Source organism: Octopus bimaculoides, chromosome 5 (genome assembly GCF_046866305.1).
Source record: "Octopus bimaculoides isolate indiv1 chromosome 5, ASM4686630v1, whole genome shotgun sequence".
Lineage (NCBI taxonomy): Eukaryota > Metazoa > Mollusca > Cephalopoda > Octopoda > Octopodidae > Octopus > Octopus bimaculoides.
In genome coordinates, this window is record NC_142932.1 from 113,351,704 (window position 1) to 113,373,416 (window position 21,713).

The 21,713-nt window shown below is 37.6% G+C and overlaps 1 protein-coding gene across 4 annotated transcripts in view; it reads right to left on the bottom strand.

Moving 5' to 3' along the window:
- The window catches only part of LOC106868452 (protein transport protein Sec31A), a 61,880-nt gene that overhangs the window by 35,103 nt on the left and 5,064 nt on the right, over positions 1–21,713 (bottom strand). For all 4 annotated transcript variants that reach the window (XM_089352983.1, XM_052968153.2, XM_052968154.2 and 1 more), the window contains exons 2-10: positions 20,335–20,452; positions 12,620–12,709; positions 10,906–11,104; positions 9,462–9,557; positions 7,762–7,899; positions 7,121–7,263; positions 4,341–4,452; positions 2,328–2,480; positions 606–728 (exon numbers count right to left, since the gene is read on the bottom strand). In XM_089352983.1, coding sequence (XP_089209109.1) covers positions 606–728; positions 2,328–2,480; positions 4,341–4,452; positions 7,121–7,263; positions 7,762–7,899; positions 9,462–9,557; positions 10,906–11,104; positions 12,620–12,709; positions 20,335–20,447 — 1,167 coding nt within the window. In that variant the 5' untranslated portion in view covers positions 20,448–20,452. The remainder of the gene's footprint in view (positions 1–605; positions 729–2,327; positions 2,481–4,340; positions 4,453–7,120; positions 7,264–7,761; positions 7,900–9,461; positions 9,558–10,905; positions 11,105–12,619; positions 12,710–20,334; positions 20,453–21,713) is intronic.

Below are 21,713 nucleotides of genomic sequence, written 5' to 3' on the forward strand. Positions count from 1 at the left end.
ATTTGTCTAACCCATGCTAGCATGAGAAAAAGAATGTAAACACAAACATATGTGTGCACACACAGTGATCTTTCAGTTGTCACCTACCAAATTCCACACAAAAACACTAAAGTAGAAGATAATTGCCCAAAATGCCACATAATTCTTGATCACACAGTCATAAAAGTTTCAACTGTTCAAGGAAGGAGATTGGGACATTTACAATATTCTGACCTTTTTTTTTTTTGAGCATTAACAACAGAAATAGTTAGAAAGAGTGACAAAAGTTTAAATAATGTCTATTGCCAGACTTGTACAAAAAGATGGTACTTTTTTATATTATGAAAATTTAGAAACTTAAAGAAATAGTAAGTAAATTATATTTAATGGTGGAACTCAAAGTAGATAAAGTGATAGATAATGGCATGTAGAATATTAAGTTAAAAGAAACCCTTGGATGGATACTTCAAGTTCCACAATATAAAAATAACTGCAGGTACTGTTGTTAAAAGGATCAATGAAACCAATATAAAATAGCCAACACAATCAGCACAAGACTTATTCAAAGGTAAAGTAATTAACAAAAGACAAACACAGCAGCATAAAAATAGATTAATAATCCTTACCCCAAATGTTGCTCCAACAGGTTTGCATAGCCATTTGGGGGGTTTTTGCAATGGAATGATGACTGGTGCAGTATGTGATGAAGATTGGTCAGGAAACACATTAGTATTAAATGATTCAGCAACCTAGACAGATGAAAAAAAAAGTAGATCAGATATTAACATTGAAGATAGAAAAGTATTTTTTATATGCACATAATTTATATCAGACCATCAATTATCAATAATTCCTACCATATCAGCAAGCATTGTTTGGAACATTACATGTAAAGTTACTTGATCAGTTTGATCTCAGTTTTAATGTTTTAACATTTCTTTGACTAATCTTCTCATTAACTATTCTCTTCTCCTTTGCATCTTTTATTTTTACTTGCTTCAGTCATTGGATTGCTGACCACATGAGTTAAGATTAGGGCATCCAGCCGTAGAAATCATGCCAAAACAGATGACTGGAGCCTGGTGCATCCCTCCAGCTTACCAGCTCCTGTCAAACCGTCCAACCCATGCCAGCACGGAAAATGGATGCCAAATGATGATGGTGAGTCAATGATGTCACCAACATTGCTGTGTAGTGCCATATGAAACACATTCTTCATTGTAATTAAAGCAGAAAACAAGTAATGCTGGTGCTTTTTAACTTTACAGAGAGGCATCACACATGTATTCAAATGAATCATACAAATATCCAAATCTTTTAAGCTACTCAATTAATAAAATTATCATCATAATTTTTTTAAAGTTTGTTTTCATAAACATTATCAACACTTTTTACAATTTGCTTTTTCCAAGAAGACAAAAACATTTTGCTGCTAACAAATGTAATAACTTCCCAAGCTTCTTTCACTCATTCCTTACCTCAGTTCATTACAAGCACATCCAACATTAATTAAATTATCTAAGTAATTGTAACTAGAAACTATGTCATCTACTGAGCTTTATTCTATAGGTTCTGCTACAGCTAATTACAGCTAATTACATCTATTACATCTCAAGTCTTGGTTCTCTATCAGCCTAAAAAAGCTTCCACTATTCCTTTATTACAAGTAACCCATTACTTGTAATAAATGCACAGCATCAAATTCCTTCTTACTTTCTACAAATCAAGCAAAACCAATTTTCAAATGGCACTAATCAATTCATATGACCTAGACAGAGTCCTTATGACCGATCTAGGAGACACTAATTCCAAATAAGAACTGAAATGGATTGTGACAACCACCAAACCTATGTCAATAAAGAAAGTGAATGTATGTCAATAAAGAAAGTGAATGTAATATAAAGATAGCAATGACTGGGATTTTATGTTCTCTCTTGCTAACAAGCACTTTGTTTTTTTACATGTTGACCTTTAGGTTTACATTAAAAAATTTTCAGCAACTCTTTCAGAGATTCTGCAATGAGAGCCAAATTACAAGCATATAGAATGAACTAAGTGCAACTAGTCCTGAACATGGTTTCCTTAAGGAGTATAATGAACAGAAGGGGGTGAAAGAGCAGAGATATGGTGGACACCAGCCTGTCCTCTGTAAACTTTGTTAACCCTTACTCTGAAAACAACACACATATAATACTTGCATCTACATTTAGTGTTTCCTGATCAAAAGGTCCAAAGTGAGGAGGGTTTTTTCTTTTTTTATATAAGACTGTCTCTTGCTGTTGAAAAAAAACTGATGTGAAAACATTTGGACACCCAACCCGTCTACAGCCATTACATAATAGTATTACCTTGTTGGTTGGTTGACAGGGATGTCCTCCACCCATCAAAGAAAAGATGCTGACATGTCCATCAAATGAAGCGCTTGAAATAATTCCAGGATTTCGAGGGCACCATTGGACATCAAAACTCCACTGATTACTGGTTTCTAGTTCACATACAACCTAAAAACAGAACAAAGATTTTAAAAAACTTAAAGTCAAATTATACAATACAATATTATGTAATAAAGTAACAGATTTTCTGGAAATATATACAACCTAAAATAGGAGTTAATTTTAAAAGTGTAACAAATATTAATTTCACACCCATGCTGGCCCCACATGAAGCACCCATGCCAGCACCATGTATAGAGCACCTGTGCCAGTGTCATGCATAAAGCACTTGTGTTGGTGTTACGTACAAACCACCTGTGCTAGTCATCATCATCATCATCCAGTGTTTTAAATCCAGGGTTTGTCCCCGTTAACAGGGGTGGCTGGATCTACCTCAATGCCATAGCAACTGAGGTAGGCAGGTGCAGCCCACCTCAACCTTTGTGCGGGCTGGTGCCCATTCTCCTTTGCTATCATGAGGCTTTTTTGGAGCTGGATTTTCTACGGAGAGCATGTCCTTGCTTACCCTCCAACCTCAGTTTCTAGATGTGAGTGGTCATGAGACCAAGGCCTCTACCACAATTTTTAAGAAATGTGGTGTAAAACTAGCTCAAGAAGGCAGGGACGCTACTCCCTGAGACCCCTTTTGGAGCCCCCTACTCTGTCATGTAAAAAGCACCCAGTACACTCTGTAAGGTGGTTGGCATTAGGAAGGGTATCTAACCGTAGAAACTAAGCCAAAACAGATGAGTGGAACCTGGTGCAGCCCTCTAGTTTACCAGCTCCTGTTAAACCATCCAACCCATGCCAGCATGGAAAACAGACGTTAAATGATGATGATGATGATGATGACATGCTAAAACTCAAAAATAAAGACTGCATCATTGCAAATGATATTGAGAAATTAGTGGCAGAGTGTTTAATATCTCCAATCACTGATGTAAAAGCCATTATTTTAAACTAGAGTGTTAGCCATCAGATGCCAAGTAACTTTGGAAGTATACTTTTGCTACAAAGGGCAATATCAGGAATTATGGTATACATATAATTTAACTTGAACAAATTTCTTGGTGCTTATACAAAATGCTGAAATGAATACTAATTTTCAAATGAAAAATATTTATCACCTTACATAAAAATGAAATATAACAAATTTTACATTTGTTTAACTTCTCCAACAACAAATCTTGCACTTACTACCTCCTCTCCTCCTTTGTCACTACGACAGTGTGTGTGTGTGTGTGTGTGTGTGTGTGTTCCTTTACTCATTGCCTGTGATCAAGTCTTGTATGTGCACTCATTCTGCACCTCTTATGTTAGCTCTCTCTGTATCTCTTTCTCCTTCTTTCTAAAGCATGACTGGAGAAATCAAGCAACTAACCAACCAACATTTATATTGGCTATTGTTAAATAAAGACGTATACATGTTTTACAGAGGTTTCTATTTACTAAAAAATAACTACTGGAAAAAAAAAAAATTTTTGGCAAACTGTGAAATTTGAATAGCTTTATGACAAAATGCTATTAAGACAATTCATTATTTAAGAAATGATATTATTTATCTATTTCATAATAAATTTGATATGCACTCATACATCTGAATTATTTCAAATGTATATCAAGATACAACTGCATTTTTCATTACATGATATATCTAAGGTGGCGAGCTGGCAGAATCGTTACCACACCAGGTAAAATGCTTAGCAGTATTTTGTCTGCCTTTATGTTCAAATTCCACTGAGGTCAACTTTGCCTTTCATTCTTTTGGGGTTGATAAATTAAGTACCAGTGAAACACTGGGGTCGATGTATTGACTAGTCCCCTTCCCCAAAATTTTCAGGGCCTTGTGCCTAGAGTAGAAATAATTATGATACATCTCAGTGTATGCACAGTGTTATATTCATTGTTTATAAATAAAGAAATACTTACTTCTCCACCTTGAATTGTAGAATTGGGATTCCAACACAGGATTTTGTTGTCTTTTCCACAACTAAGCAGCAAATCTGGATCCTGAGGACACCATGCTAAACTTAAAATTCCTCTGAAATAAAAATTAAACATTTTATTAATTAAGCAAAACAATTTATGAATAATATATATATTATGTACTAATGATATTAATAATTCTTTCTACTATAAGCACAATGCCTGAAATTTGTGATAAGGAGGCACTAGTCGATTACATCAACCCTGGTACTTTATTGAATTTGAAAGGATGAAAGGCAAAGTCAACCTAGGTGGAAACTATTTTATATATATATATATATATATATATATATATCAAACATTTGAATTTGCTTTATTGTGTTGATTTCAATCCATAGTTAAGGTTGTTTAATGGGTAGCTCTCAATCACACGAATGTTGTAACAAGATTATTATTACAAATATAATCTTATGTCATATTTCTGAGCTGAAAATATCTGAGTAAATTATAGTGCACTATAAACTATACAGAAAGAAAGTTAACATTAAAGTACTTATCCATTTGTCTACACAAAATGAGTTTAAATAATCTAACAGTTGAGCATAAAATATAAATTATCAAATTGGTCAAAAGTGTTTTCATAAGCCAAGCACTTATGAAACTGAAATTGGAATTCAAACCCAAATGAAAATATTATATTTTTTTAAAAAGTGGAGCAGAAACTAATATTCAAATTTAAATTGACTGAAAGTTTCATTTTTTTTTCCAATTAAACTGTTCATTTTCGAAATGTTTAATTCATCTATAAAAACCAATTTAATGAAATAAATTGCAAGGACATTTCATTGAGTTTGTACAGCTTTATATAATGTATTCTTATTAATAACATATGTTACCATAAACTGATTGCTCTCAAGTTAACTACTTATGTAACAATAAAGCTAATATCAAATTTGCCAAAAAATACTTTTAATATTTATGTAGGTTAGTTGAACACTGAATGAGTAAAGTGCTATAATAAATGCTGTGCAGCAGGATTTAGAAGTACCTCTTCATGTTATGAATTCAAATTTTGCTGGTGTTGACTTTACCTTTCTATTCCCTTATATCCTTAAGATGACCCCCACCAACCATTCATTACAACAAGCCCTAGTAGCAGAGTGCCCTCAACATTCCTAGCTGCCCGGCTGACAAGACATTCAAACTATTTTGGCAAAAGTATGTTCTGTCACTAGCAGCAAATACACAAATATATACAAAGAATGAGAGAGAGAGAGAGAGAGAGAGAGAGAGAGAGAGACAGAGAGAACCATTATACATACACAAACATAAATAAATGCTCTCACATGTAAATATATATATACATCATCATCATCATCATCATCGTTTAACGTCCGCTTTCCATGCTAGCATGGGTTGGACGATTTGACTGAGGACTGGTGCAACCAGATGGCTACACCAGGCTCCAATCTAATTTGGCAGAGTTTCTACAGCTGGATGCCCTTCCTAACGCCAACCACTCAGAGAGTGTAGATATATATATATATATATATATATATATATAGAAAGAGAGAGAGAGAAAAATGAGGAAAACAATAAAATGTCTGACGTCAACTCAGCAATGCCAAAACAATTGTCAAAACATGTCATACCCCATCAGGCAACTACTGTAAACCTCCTTAGTAAGTAACCTACATCATGGCAAGATGTGATTTCTCAGCCATAGTGAAGGCGACCCATCTAGGAAGCTGAAGTCACAGCTACATTATGCTACCATCAAATACTTCTTCACCCACTTTTTTGAACTAACTCTTCCCTCTGATTTCATAGAGACAACTTGAGTTCATCATCATCATCATCGTTTAACGTCCGCTTTCCATGCTGGCATGGGTTTGACTGAGGTCTGGCAAACCAGCAGGTCGCACCAGGCTCCAATCTGATCAGGTAATGTTTCTACAGCTGGGTGCCCTTCCTAATCCCAATCACTCTGAGAGTGTAGTGGGTGCTTTTACATGCCACCGGCATGGGAGCTCGTCATGGGGCACTGGCATTGACCACATTTGGATGGTGCTTTTTATATGTCACTGGCACAAGAGCAAGTCAGGAGGCACTGGTATCAATCATGTTCAGACGGTGCTTTTTACATGCCACCAGCATGGGAACCAGTCAGGGGGCACTAGCATCAACCACGTTTGGATGGTGCTTTTTATGTGCCACTGGCACAGGAGCCAGTCAGGGGGCACTGACCTTCAATTAGTAGTCAAACCTCCTCCCAACAAATGGAGACACAAGATTCTCCGTTATAGTATAGGTGACCCAAATAAAACGTTGAGTTTCCAAACAAATCACACAGAAAAGATGTAGACTCTGCAGGTCACACAAAGGCAATTTATTTAGAGAAGTAACTCTGAATATAAGACTGATACAGGATGGAAGGGACTCTTTAATCTTGACAGTGCCATACAGTGGGTGCTAATAAAATGAACCCACTATATGGCATAAAACGATTGGGGATAGGAAGGGCATTTAATCAGGGAAAATAAAAAAAAAGCATTACATTAATAAAGATTGGCAGAGTTTTTTTTTTTTTGTTGGAAATATGAAAAATTAAAAAAAGTAAGTATCATAGAATTCTCACATACAGAAACTAGATATAAATCCAAGATATTTGCAAGAATTTTCCATCAACACAACCATATTTAATCATTTGCAAGAAAGGAGCTTCCCAGTATTTTTAAAGAAACTCAGCTCCATATTTTGCCTGTTTGCTGAACTATACAAACCTTTGGTGTTTCTCAAATGTGCGTAAAGGTGACGTTGCGTAACGTAAATCCCACAGTTGTATGACTGGTGTGTGATCATCTTCAGAAGATAAACAAAGTTGAGTTGCTACATCCGGACTCCAGGCCGTTAATCTACTTTTAATCTGAAATTAAATAAACATCTTGAATACTTATTTAATTTAAACATTATTCAAATTTAATTTAATTTAAACATTATTCATTTAAAAATCATGTTAGAGGATAAAACGTTTCTTTTCAAATAATTATCAACATCTTTACAGTAGAAACAAAATTATTAAGTGGTTATCACATTAGACTCTCAAATTATAGATCTGAATTCAAGTTTACCACTGGAATCTATCATGGTGTATATAAGAAAGAGATTTAACTGAGCACTAGACAAAATGTTTTAAATAATCACTTCTTATAAATGTTTCCTTTTTGAAGAAAAAAAAAAGGCCAAATATAAGCTTTACTATTTATTTACTTGAATGATGCTTTTTTGTGTGCCACTGGCACGGGTGCCAGTTAGGCAGCACTGGCATCATGAAACAAATTCTTAGACAGTATCAGAGGGAAGAGGAAAAAAAGTTCACATATTTGTTATATTTAAATTAATGTTGAAGAATAAAATCACTTACCCCAGACATACTGTCACTAATTTTAATAATAGGCTCATTCTTCCGTAGATCCCAGACAACACATCTAGCTGAGAATGTAGAAGCCAGGATATGTTGAACTTGACAGTTCCAAGCAATACAAGTCACTTCTTCAGGAGGCTAAAACAATCATGAAACAAAATAATATACCAACTGTAAAACCGTAATACATGCTCACACACACGTATATATGTGTGAGAGAGAGAGAGAGAGAGAGAGTGAGAGAGAGAGAGAGAGAGAGAGTGAGAGAGAGAGAGAGAGTGAGAGAGAGAGAGAGAGTGAGAGAGAGAGAGAGAGAGAGAGTGAGAGAGAGAGAGAGAGAGAGAGAGAGTGAGAGTGTGTGGGGGGAGCAAAAAATTTGAACAGCTTCAGTGTGATTAAGTGAAGCTCAAAGGGGGCAGAGTTGTTTTGTCCTCAGAAATAACAGTTAAAACACTAGATAAAACCCATCAGTGGCAAAAACAATATCTTAGATAATATCATGATGCTATATGTGCAGAATTTAAAGGAAAAGGAGATCTAAAGGATGATATAATGATTTAGGTAAGATTATATTCTGGCAATAATTAGTATTGAATCATTTGCAGTATTTGTTTCAACACTCAGCTCCGGGTTCAAATCCACAAGATCAGCTTTTCATTTCATCCATTTTAAGGGTTGATAAAGTACCAGTCTAGTGAATTGGTAGACTTGCTAGCAGGGCTTTGGAGTCGGAGTCGGAAACAATTAAGGGGGAATCAGAGTTGGTAAAACCATACTAACTCTGATTCCGACTCACAATGTCTTTATTCTTTAATATAAACCACTTATAACATGTAGGCCTACTCAAAGTACAAGCATATGGATCGGCTTTATGAGATATGTAGACCACAATTAATTACATAAAGAGGAGTCACAGTTGGAGGTGCCAGTAGTAGAGGAGTCGGAGTCTTTTGTTTTGATTCCACAGCCATGCTTGCAAGAGTGCTAAGATGTTTTGCAGTATTTGTTCTGGCTCTTTGCATCTGTGGCAACACTGGCACTACAGATGTTGTGGCCTTTGCTTTTCTCAGGGACAACATTAGAGCGGAGAAGAGAGAGTTGCATGAATGGACAACAGCAGGTCTTTCATATAAAAAGTTGCCCAAACCAGTGCCTTGGAGATATACCTTACAGGTATAGATCCAGCCTCACAACACAAGGAAACATGCAGTGGAGATGAGATTATTGCACACCAGAGTTTAATAGTATCACCATCACCAGAAGTGATGGTGCTATTTGATGACTGTTATGCACTAGTGGTGATGATACCACCAATGCTAGTGGTGATATAGTCATATACCAATAGATGGTGACACTGTGACCAGTTGTAATGGCAATATGATGATGCAGTTGTTTATAGTACCACAATAACAATACTTTGACCCTTTAACATTTAAACCTGCCAAAATATTCTACCTGTTTTATGTTCAGACTAGCCAGATCTGGTCTCTCACACCTACCCAACAATGTTATTCTAAAATTAAAGTCACATCATTGAAAGCTTCAAGATAATGCATGAGTAATTCAAAACAGTGTCAATACATAAATATTACATTTGACAGACTAATCTGAATGCCCAAGAGTTGTTGATGAAATTCAGATAAGAAGTGATTACATGACAAAATAATTACATTATATCAAACTTATTGATATTCACTCACCATTGATTTTGAACCAGGAGTCATTGGAGTGTCAGGTTTATTTAAATCCCAAATGTAAATTTCTGAATCACAAGCGCCAGACGCTAATAAATTTGGCTAAAATAGAAATAAAAGAAATACAAGTGTTAGGAAAATACTTCAATCATTTTATGCATACAAACGGCAAGTTGGGAGTGTCACACATTTTAAAAAATGTAAACTGAAGTAAGAATCGTCTTTTCTGAAACAACAAAATCACAATAAACATAATCATCTTCATTTTTAAAGTCCACTTTGCCATGTTTGCATGGGTCAGATGTAGTTTACTAACACAGATTTTCTATGGCCAGATGCCTTTCCTATAGCCAACCCCCCACTTGTTTTCAAGCAAGGTAATATTTCCCCGTGACCAGACATATTCTCTGAGAATATTGAAAATGAATGACATTGCTTGTTATGATAATGACTCGTTTACAAATATCTGATATCAAGACAAAGAGACACAAACATATAAACACTCACACAATGGGCTTCTATCAGTTCCTATCGCCCAAATCCGCTCACAATGCTTAGATTAGCCCAAAGCTATAGTTGAAGATACATGCGCAAGATGCCACATAGTGGGACTGAACCCAGAACTATGTGATTGGGAAGTAAACATCTTAACCACACAGTTACACCTGCACCTATAATAGGGTTTCAAATTCTTATTTTGTGGCTAGTAATTCAATATTTTAATCAGAGAAACAAGTGACTATGTGCACAAGATAAAATTAATTCTTATCTTTCTTCTTTAGTCTACTGGGCTGCAAAAACTTGCAAATCTAGGCACATAAATAGAGATAACATTTCTAGGAAGATTTGTATTATGTTTACCATTTGTAAATTGGAATAGATTTGTGTATCATCATCATTTAATGTCCATTGTCCATGCTGGCATGGGTTGGACGGTTTGACCAGGGCTGGTAAGCTAAGAGGCTGCACCAAACTCCAGTCTGATTTGGCATGCTTTCTACAACTGGCTGCCTTCCCAAATGCCAACCACTCTGAGAGTGTAATGGGTGTTTCACATGCCACTGGCATGGGTGCCAGTTGTGCAACACCAGTATCCGCACAACTATGACTTTACTTGGCTTGATGGGTTTTCTTCTCAAGCACAGCATATTGCCAAAGGTTTCAATCATTTGTCATTACTTCCACGAGGCCCAATGCTCAAAATGTGCTCATTACATGCCACTGGCATGAGTGCTAGTTACACGATACCAGCATCCACTGCCTCACATTGCCTCCACTGTCAAGGACAACAATACTATACCTCATCTTCCCATCTCACTTATTCACAATTACACAAATGCACAGACTTTCACACATGCATACACTCTCGGAAAAAAAAAGTAACGAACACCTAAAATTAAATAACGAAGCTATTTTATTTTTCTGGGTAAATGCAAGTGTAAAGAATTACCTGAAAAATATTAAAATCCAATGCTTTAACAGATCCAGTGTGTTTGTCTTGTTTAAAAATAGGAGTAACTTCCTCGCCTGAAATGAGTGAGGCAGCATTATAACCTAAGACACTGCCAGTTTCAGAACCAGCAATAATTATACCAGATGGGCAAGTGCTGTTTGCGATGCCATGGGAACCCCAAAGAATTTTGTAAAACCTAAAAATATAAAAATATAAAATTAGACTTCTGTGAGATGTTTATCAACAAATATGTTACATAGAGTAATTTGTGACCCTAATAAACTTCATTGAAAGAAAAATGACAACGCTATTCAAAAGAAGATTTGCGTTTTCAAGCTCAGAACTGAGAAAACTGATAAGGAGGATACAGGAGGCAGTCGAAAAAGCCAGCTTCTATATATGGCTGAAGCGGGAAGACCAAATATGGCTTGAAAGTCATAACATGCCGGCAGGAAAATAACATCATTAGGTGAGACAGGCTGACACTGAAGTGGCTTCACTGGTTGACAGGTGACAGTCTCAGTTAGAGCATGCATGGGCTAAGATTAAGCGCCCTCCATTGTCAGTTAAAGTTTAGACAGTGACAACTTGCTTGCTGGGGCTACTTGCTGGAGCCTAGCAGCAGGAAGTTTAGACAGTGTTTGTGACAACTTGCTGAGGCTGTCTACTGGACCCTAGCAGAGGGAAATTTAGACAGTGTCACGTGACAACTTGCTGGGGCAGCCTGCTAGAGCCTAGCAGCAGGTATAAAAAGGGGAATTTGACAAGACAGTCAGTCGGACGCTGACACTCGTTGATCCTGCATCGAAGAGGCCAGGGAATAGAAGAAAGAAGACATGCACCCAACACCAGAGCTGAAGACACCTCCGAAAGTGGGGGCCCCACCACGTCAAAACAGTAGAGGAGTAGGGGCCGAAACTGGACGTGGTTCCTCCTGATGATGTCTTGAGCTAACTGGATCCTATAAAGGAGCTGTTGTGGTAGCAGACCATGAAACATGGTTGAAATTCCTTCCATACTTTTTAGTTAAACAATAATTACATAATGTATGTTATTTTAAAACATAATTAAACCTCAGTGATGGAGAAGAAATGAATTGGCAGCAATAACAGATAGATAAAAACTTCTCCATTTTTTTATATAAGGAAATGCAAAATGTTTATCATTAATTATGACTTAACTGATGAGATTTTCATGTAAATAGTATTAGATATCATGAGCACCAATTTGAGACAAATAAATAACAACAGGCCCACTGATAGATCTTGAATTTTACAGCTATATGCTTACTAGTTGGCTGTGTTACTGATGACTCATGGAGCACATCTCAAATTGGTGCTTATGTCTAATAATGTTTAGTAATACATTAGGAAATGAAATTTTTGCAGAGATCATTCATTGTTATAATAAATTATAAATATGGAGATACTAATGCAATATATCACTACATAGGAAGACCCAATATAGTATTTATACATATTCATATATTACATGAGGAGATAATAAAGCAACACAAATGAATAATCAGAAGATATTGTTATAGCACAGAAACAATATAAAGGAACACTAATGCAGTACATAAACTACAAGAAGAACCAACACTGATGAACAAAGGTTACACGAGGAGGTTAATAATTAGTGAAATAAGGGTATACAGAGACATTCACACAGTGAAAACCTGTTACTGAGATGCATAAAAATTACACTATACCTGTGTTCTGAAGGTACTGATCCAACCATTGGCATTTGCAAGTCATTTTCTGCCAAGTTCAGTTTATATATTTCAAGAGCAGCTGATGTACTGAAATTTAAAAGAAGAAGGTTTTAATTTCACAATTGTACTGGTTTGTCAAGTGAATTGATCTGAGATTAGATTGTGTTGAAAGTGAAACAATTATATTGTTGTAAGACTGTCATGATAGCCATTTAAAACACACATACACACTGATATATTCAAATTTGTTGTACTTTATGATAGTACTAAATGCTATAAAATGTCAAAATATTTTGTCGGTCATTTGACAATTCCCGTACACGCAGATTATTAATCCTGTAGCACTCAGATTACACTGTCAACTATAATTCACATTGTTTTGAATTTATTATGCATTATCTTGTAGCTTCAAGAGTTTGATGATATGATTGTTATTTTTAGAATGACATTGTAGGGTATGTGTAAGAGGCTGGATCTGGCTGGTTTGAATGTAGAAGAGGTAGAATATTCAGGCCAGATAAGGCCATTTTAAATGACACATGGTTAAACATGCAATGGAATTCTGTCTATGATAGTATATTTTACATTTTAAATAGCTATACTTATTGCTGTATGATGTAATTGTTATTATAAATATTAAGATACAAAACACTGTACTGGAATATACCAGAATGATTATGAGTTCATTCAAAAGATTGGATTTTATAGAGGCTGGTTCAAAACATGAGCTGTTGTTTATCAAACTGTGCCTTCAGTAGATGGGAAGAGACTAGACAGTTTAACTTGTATCCTGTGGGAGACATGGCCAGTGTCTCCATACATTTGTAGTGGATAGATACGTGTAGACATATATCCTCTATATTGCATCTAGTAGTGCAACACAGAACAATGCAAACACATCAAACATACCAAATAATAAAATGCACCAAGAGTTTTAAACTGCAGCATTCAAGACCACATGCTATAACTAAATATACAACGAATGATGAAATCTGTAACTGATGCACTGAAACAAAAGACAATGTATGCAAACATTTATTTCTTTACCAAGGAACTTCAGTGGCTATGGATAGCATGGAAGTGTTGTTAAGAAGTTTGATTCCTAACCACATGGATTTGGGTTCAGTTCCATTGCGTGGCAACTTGGGCAAGAGTTTTCTACTATCTATGTATGTATAGGCGCAGGAGTGGCTGTGTGGTAAGTAGCTTGCTTACCAACCACATGGTTCCAGGTTCAGTCCCACTGCGTGGCACGTTGGGCAAGTGTCTTCTGCTATAGCCTCGGGCCAACCAAAGCCTTGTGAGTGGATTTGGTAAATGAAAACTGAAAGAAGCTCGTCATATATATATATATATATATATATATATATATATATATATATATGTATGTATGTATGTATGTGTGTGTGTGTTTGTCCCCCCAACATCGCTTGACAACCAATGCTGGTGTGTTTACGTCCCCGTAACTTAGCGGTTCAGCAAAAGGGATCGATAGAATAAGTACTAGGCTTACAAAGAATAAGTCCTGGGGTCGATTTGCTGGACTAAATGGCGGAGCTCCAGCATGGCCACAATCAAATGACTGAAACAAGTAAAAGAGTATGTACATATATCCCTGACCCACTTCCTATTGACATCCATTCCTCATTCTTATCATCTATACCCCACCCCGCCTGCTATCCATTTCTAACTCTCTTCCCACTTTTAATCCTACCTTCATCATACATATCACATGTCTCTCCATCACACTCCAATCAACTGTGTTATTCTACTGCTCTAAGAAATGAAAGCAGAACCTTTTACTATAAACCACACCATATCACACACTCTATACTGCTCGTCACCACTCTCTGTGCTATCCCTAATCATCATCCACCCTTCAATGTTATCATCTCCTACTCGTATTTACCATCCCACCTCTGTTCCCCATTCACTACATTCCTCCCCGATATATGTCTATCCCACTTCACCCCATGTATATATTAACATCACTCTCCTTCAATACTTTTACAACCTTACCCAACACTCTCCTTGATTTTTCTATATTCACACCCTTTTATACATCTTATGGGTATGTTACCGTGAGGGGATGTTCCAGCACCTTCTCTTCTCTATGTTTTGTAAGCTCTTAGCTCTACTCCAGCCTCCTCTATCTATCCATGTAAAATGCAAGGTTGCCATGAAAGTCCTCCACAAACAGTAGACCTGTTCCTGCTCTCCATATCATACTTTAACCTCTCGACACCTTGCTTAAAACAACCACTCTATCTCCTACCAGTCAACTGGGCACTCCAGTCTTGCAAGCTGAGGCTATTTTTGCCGGTACAGAAGCCAGTCCACGTGAGTCCAAATACTTAAATGTACGTTGAGAGTTTGTCTTAGCCTGTTTGCCTTTAGACGGTTGATTCCTGTTGTTATTATCAGTGTATATTGCCGATTTAAATAAGTTTTGACTTATTTCCAGCAGGTAGACATGCACACCGACAATGCACATCCAGCAAAGCATATTGGCTTCATTTCTCTCAAGCCTATGCATGTCCTTGGCTGTCATGGCTCATGTTTCACTGCCATGCAGCATAGTTGTTCACACACAGGCATCATGTAATTTGCCTTTCGCTCTGAGGGAGAGGCCCTTTGTTGCAAGCAGGGGCAGAAGCTCTCTGAACCTTGCCCAGCTTATTCTTATTCTCAGAGCTATGCTCTCAGAGAAACCACCTCCACTACTAACTTGGTCACCTAGATAATGGAAGTTATCTACTACCTCTAGCTTGCTCCACTGGCAGTTGATGGAGTCTATTTTCTGTGCATTTTCAGCGTTTGTTGTACCTGTGCACCTTCCACATACAAAAGCTAGTTTCCCTGTTAACCTTTCCCTAATGTTACTGCACCTTTTATGAGTGCAAAACTTACACTGGGTGCATCTTATGGAGTTTCTATCTACAATTTTTCTACAGATTGAGCAGGGCCATCTCCCTGAAGGGATTTGTGATTTGTTTGCCTTCCTACTTACTATGACTTTGGTTTTTGCTAGGTTAACTCTAAGGCCTTTTGATTCTAGACCCTGCTTCCATACCTGGAACTTCTTTTCTAGTTCAAGCAGTGATTCAGCTATAAGAGCAAGGTCATCAGCATAGAAGAGCTCCCAGAGGCAGTCTGTCTTGAATTCCTTTGTTACTGCTGGGAGGACTATGATGAACAAGAGTGGGCTGAACACTGATCCATGGTGAACCTTTAATTGTACCCTGAATTCTTCACTGTACTTGTTGCCCACCCTCACCTTACTGATAGCATCCATGTACAAGGTTTGTACAGCTCTCACCAACCATTCATCTATCTCTAGTTTCTGCATTGACCACCAAATAAGGGATCAAGGGACTCTGTAAAAAGCTTTCTCCAAGTCAACAAAAGCCAAGTACAAAGGTTTATCTTTAGCTAGGCATTTCTCCTACAATTGCCTTACCAGAAATATAGCATTAGTGGTGCTTCTACCTGACACAAAACCAAACTGCATGTCATCTAGACTAACCCTCTCCCTAATTAGTTGGGCTATGACTCTCACTGCAATTTTCATCACCTGATCCAACAATTTGATACCTCTGTGATTATTTCTATCTTAGGCATCACCATTACCTTTGTAGCAGTTGACTATGGTGCTGCTACCCAAGTCATTGGGTATGATTCCCTCATGAATCACCTGATTTACAATATGGGTGACCATAACCCACACCGCCAGATATTTTAAGCATTTCAGTGGTGATTCCTAATGGGCTGAGAGCTTTCCCTGTCTTCATATCCTAAATTGCTTTTTCTACCAAGGTACTGTCAATTTGGGTAGCTGGTCCCTCAGTTGGGTCAACATTTGGCAGATTCTCCTCCTCCCATTCATTCTCCACATTCAGCAGTCTTTCATAATGGCATCTCCAAACCTCTTTCTTTGCAGACTCCTTAAAAGCAAGTGCACCATCATCCATGTGGACACATTTCTCTCCTATAACATCACAATTTTCTCTCATACACTGTCTTGCAATCCGAAATACTTCAGTTCTTTGTTCCTCACAATGTTGAACAGAGGCAAAACTTTTCTCCTTTCTGCTTCTCCCTTGGCTAGATATACCTGTCTCCTAGCTTCCCTCCTGGCTATCTGATACAGTTCCCAGCTGCCCCCACTCTTCCAGGCCTGTTTCTTTGCGCCACTGGCTTTGTCTACAGTATTGTTCCACTATCATGTTACCCTAAGTCTGGAAGGGACTTTGCACCAGCTACAGATTTCGTCTGTGGCACTCAGCAAGCTGTCTTACAGGAATTCCCAGTTGCTCTTTATGTCACAAGTTTGTAGCTCCTCCTCCCTCTCATCAAATTTCTCAATTAGGATGTCTCTAAATCTCTGACCATTTGAAGGTCCTTTAGCTTCCAAAACCTTCTTTTCCAGATTGGTCTGCTTCTTGGCATTCTTCTGGCCTGGAGTATAAAATCATTAATGACTAGTCTATGCTGGGGGATACATTCTTCACCAAGGAGGGTCTTTGTATTTAAGAGCAGCAATGCATCCCACTGTCTGGTGAGAATGAAATCAATCTGGCTAGCAGAGTCACCTGATTGGTAGGTTATCAGGTGGCTGACTGGCTTCCTAAGGTTGGTGTTGCAGATCAAAAGGTTATTTGCATCATACACATACATACACACACACACACATATATATACACACATACACATATACACACATACATACATATACACACATACATACGTATATATACACACATACATAGCCATACATACATATACATATATATATACACACATACATATATATATATACATACATACATACATACACACACACACACACACACATATATATATACACACATACATATATATATATACATACATACACACACACACACACACACATATATATATATATATATATATATATATCTGCCAAATCAGACTGGAGCCTGGTGTTGCCATCCGGTTTCACCAGTCCTCAGTCAAATCGTCCAACCCATGCTAGCATGGAAAGCGGACGTTAAACGATGATGATGATGATGATGATATATATATATAAGTTCAAAAAAACAACAAAGTGAGGATGTGATACGGATAGTGTTATTGGACGCTCGGGAAAGGAAAGAGAGAATGTATGACATTTCAGGCGTAGCCCTTCGTCGGAAAGATGGGAAGTTCGGAGAATGGAAGAACGGAGAAAGAGGAAAATGGTACCGATGCCCACGAGGTTACATTGTGAAAAGACCGGAAGAGGAGGTGGTGGGGGAAAAGTTCTTTCTAAGACAGGAGAGTGAAAAAGGGAGATGAATATCTGTGCGTATGTATGTGTGTGTGTGTGCATGGTTTGGTGGTTTATCTGTTAGTGTGTTTGTGTGTGTGTGTGTGTGTGTATGACGTAGTGGAAGGAATTAGTAGCAGGAATGGTTAGTGGATGCTTATAGACAGTGTTAGATGGAAGGTCAACAGGTGGTTTTTTGAGTATGTGTGTGTCCGTGTTTGTGTGGGGTTGTAGGTGTTGGGTACGGGTACGTGTGTGTGTGTATTTTGTATGTGCGCGTGTGTGTATGTGTGTGTGCGTGCGTTTGCTATTGTATGTACGTGTGTTGTTTATGCCCATGTGTGTGTGATTGTATGCATGTCTGTGTGAGTGTGTAGTGTTGGTGAGAAGTGTGTGTGCGTGTGTGTGTGTGTGGGTGTGTGCATGTGTGTGTATGTGCGGGTGTGTGTGGGATTGTGAGTGTTAGGTACGGGTGTGTGCGTTTATGTGTCTGTATGTGTGTTTCCGTGTGCGTGTGTGTGCGCGTGTGTGTATATTTTTTGTGCATGCGTGTATGTGTATATTGTGTATGTTTTCGTGCGTGCATGTGTGTTATATATGTGAGTGAGTATTGTGTATGTGAGAGGTGTGTGCGCGTGTGTGCATGTGTGTATATGTGTATGTGTGCATATGTGTATGTGTGTTGTGTGTGTGGTTTTGTGTATGTGAGAGGTGTGTATGTGTGTGTTTATGTGTGTGAGAGCATAAGGATGTGTGCCAGGTATGTGTGTTATTTTGTGTGCACTCCTGTGTGTATGTGTGTGCATGTGTATGCAGCTGTGTATGTAGGCGTGCGCGTATATATGGGTGTGTGTGTGTATATATGTGGGTTTGTCTATGTGTGTGTGAGGGCGCGCATGTATGTTTGTCATGTATGTGGGCGGTATATATGTAAGGTGTGTGGGAGGTGTGTGTGTAGGTGTATGTGAGGTATGTGTGAATGGGGTATGTATGGGTTGTCAGGTGTGTGGGAGGTATTTGTGAATGGGGGTATATGTGGGTTATGTGTGCAAGGGTGTGTATGCTTGGGTGGGTGTGTGTGTGTTTGCGTGATTGTTAGCATGTGTGTATGCGCAATTGTGTGTGTGTATGTGCGTTTGTATAAGTGTGTGGGCGAGTCTGAGCGTGTGAGTGCATGCATATGTGTTGTGCGTGTGTGTTGTGTTGGGGGGTAGGTGTGCTTACATGTGTGTGTATTTTTTGTGTGTGGGTATGTGTGCGTGTAGGAAGGGGTGAGATAAAAAGTGGAAAAATATAGTGAGTGTAATAACAAGAGAATAATGGATATAATGTAAAGGGGACGAGGGGGGGGGGTAAAAAAAAAAAAAGAAAGAAAAGTGTTGCATAGACATAAAGGGGAGAGTCATAAGGAGGAGGGGGCTGCGTTGAGTCCGAAAGGGAAAGAAGAATTAAGGTTAAAAATATAGCGTTGCTCCAAGTGGAATCGCGAGGGAGTGGACCCATGGTGCAGGGCGAGGCCAAAAACGGAGATGTTAGAGGGAGAGTGGTTGGCCAAGTGGAAGCGACATACAGACATACATACATATGTATATATTATACACACACACATATACATAAAGGAAAGTGTATGACAAATACAAGATGCACTTTACACCATTTGTTCCTACATCTGTTTTACTAGGAAGGCATCTGACCTTAGAAATCTAACTCAAAGAATTCTAAATAAGCCATGCAAGCATAGAAAAGCAGACATTGAAATGATGATGATGATGATGTGTATGTGTGTGTGGGGGGGTATGTTTAGGTGCAGCAAATGTTGTGCGGTTAAGAAGTTTGCTTCTTGACCACATAGTTTCAGGTTCAGTCTTCATGGCACCTTAGGAAAATATCTTCTACTATAACTTCAGGCTGATCATAGCCTTGTGAGTGGATATGGTGGATGGAAACTGAAAGAAGCCCATCATATCATTATCATTTTTATATCCACCATCATACAAGCTGTGACCTTCATTTCTAATTTTCCATGAAATCATACCTGGTGATGGAGAAATACCATCTTACTTGGAACAGGTGAGGGTTGGTGACAGGAGGGGCTTCTAGACATAGGAAATATTTTTTAACAAATTCTGTCAAATTCATGCAAGCATGGAAATCATAACACTTAGAGCATTTTGCTACTACTAGCTTTCCATATTTGCTTGTATTTGTCTCTTGATCACATGTGTACTTAACTGTGAAAATAATGGCTAGCATATGATGTAGCCTTGGCCAGCAACTAACATACCTGTTAACTAGAATAAAAATTTAAACTGATGACTAAGTGGTGGATGGTCCAGTTAATATGCCTTGATATATATGCTTCACTACAGTAGTTAAATTGAAATTGGGTAATGATATTAGGAAAAATAATCAATTAACATACCTAAAAGTTGCATCAAGCTGTTGTGCAGCAGTTGCAGCTGCCAGGTACACTGGATGCTGTGACGATGGTGACCACGCCACATTTGCAGTTCGATCAATCTCTTTTACTTTCATTGTTCCTTTAAAAAAAAAAAAAGGCAAGGCAGAGAAGATTAAAAATCATTATTTTAATAATTCCTGTTGAAATTAAAATGTTTACCAAACAAAACAAAAACATTGTAATTTAGTAAATAACAATGTATGAAGGCATACAACCTAATGATAACGGTTTTGTAATTATGATCTTAAGATTGTGTTGGGTTCTCGAATGCAACACTTTATTTCACTTTGCTCCAGTCCACTGAACAGTAAACAAGTACCAATAATAGCTGGGAAGTTAACCCTGTAATGGACCAGCATCCCATCCAGGGGTGAGTATTGTAATCAGTCACTAATACGCCATATAAAGTGGGGTAAGCTCCAGCCTTATGGGTTCTAGGGCACATGACAGACCCTCCTCACCCCCTAAATAATAATGTAGAGAGTAAAATAGAGAGAGAGTTTGGTTAAATTCAGTTCTTTTACTGAGTATTTATGGTAATATTTAAAATACTGAACTGTAACAAATAAAGAAGTAAATAGAACAGGAAAGCCATAACTAAATCTACAGCAGCTGTAATGAAGGTAGTAGACAGTAATGACTTGTGTAGCCATGTAGAGTAGATCTATATCAAGACAAAGACTCACAGGTGATAACATTCTTGTGAGACAGCTACACAAATCTGTGGTAAAATCAACATCTTGCATTAGTTAATAAAGTCACATGCTGTAAATTTTGGTGATCAATAAAAAAAAAACTATTTTAAGCTGCAAGAAATATTTCAAGCAGTTCTTACTTTAAAAGTTGAGTTGAGAAAAGCCAATATATTTGATGGGAAGTTAAACTTTTGGATAGGCCTTCCCCAAGCTTTCTGTCTTTGGGTAACAGACTTAATCTGTCAGCAAGTTTAATACCACCACTAGCCTTTGGGTACCTTTAGCAGACCATTTGAGCAAGCTCTCTGATCTGAGGAGGTTTCTTCCTACCAGTCTGAGCCAGTCCCTGAAATAGTCCATGAGTGCATCCCTTCATTCCAAAACTTAAAAAAAAAAAAACTACCTCTTCATTCTATAATTATAGGTAATGCAGATTCCCTGGGAGATGTTAAGGGTAAACAGACCAGATGTTAAACAAGCAAGGAGCAATAATAGAGAGATCTAAACATATTTACCAGTTATTGGTCCAGAAAGAGATATGATCCAAATTAAACTATTAATTAGATATATGAACCCTTAAAGGTCAATAATCTCTGGGAATTACTTTGCATAAAATACAGAAAGAAAGAAGGTTGTAATTTGAAG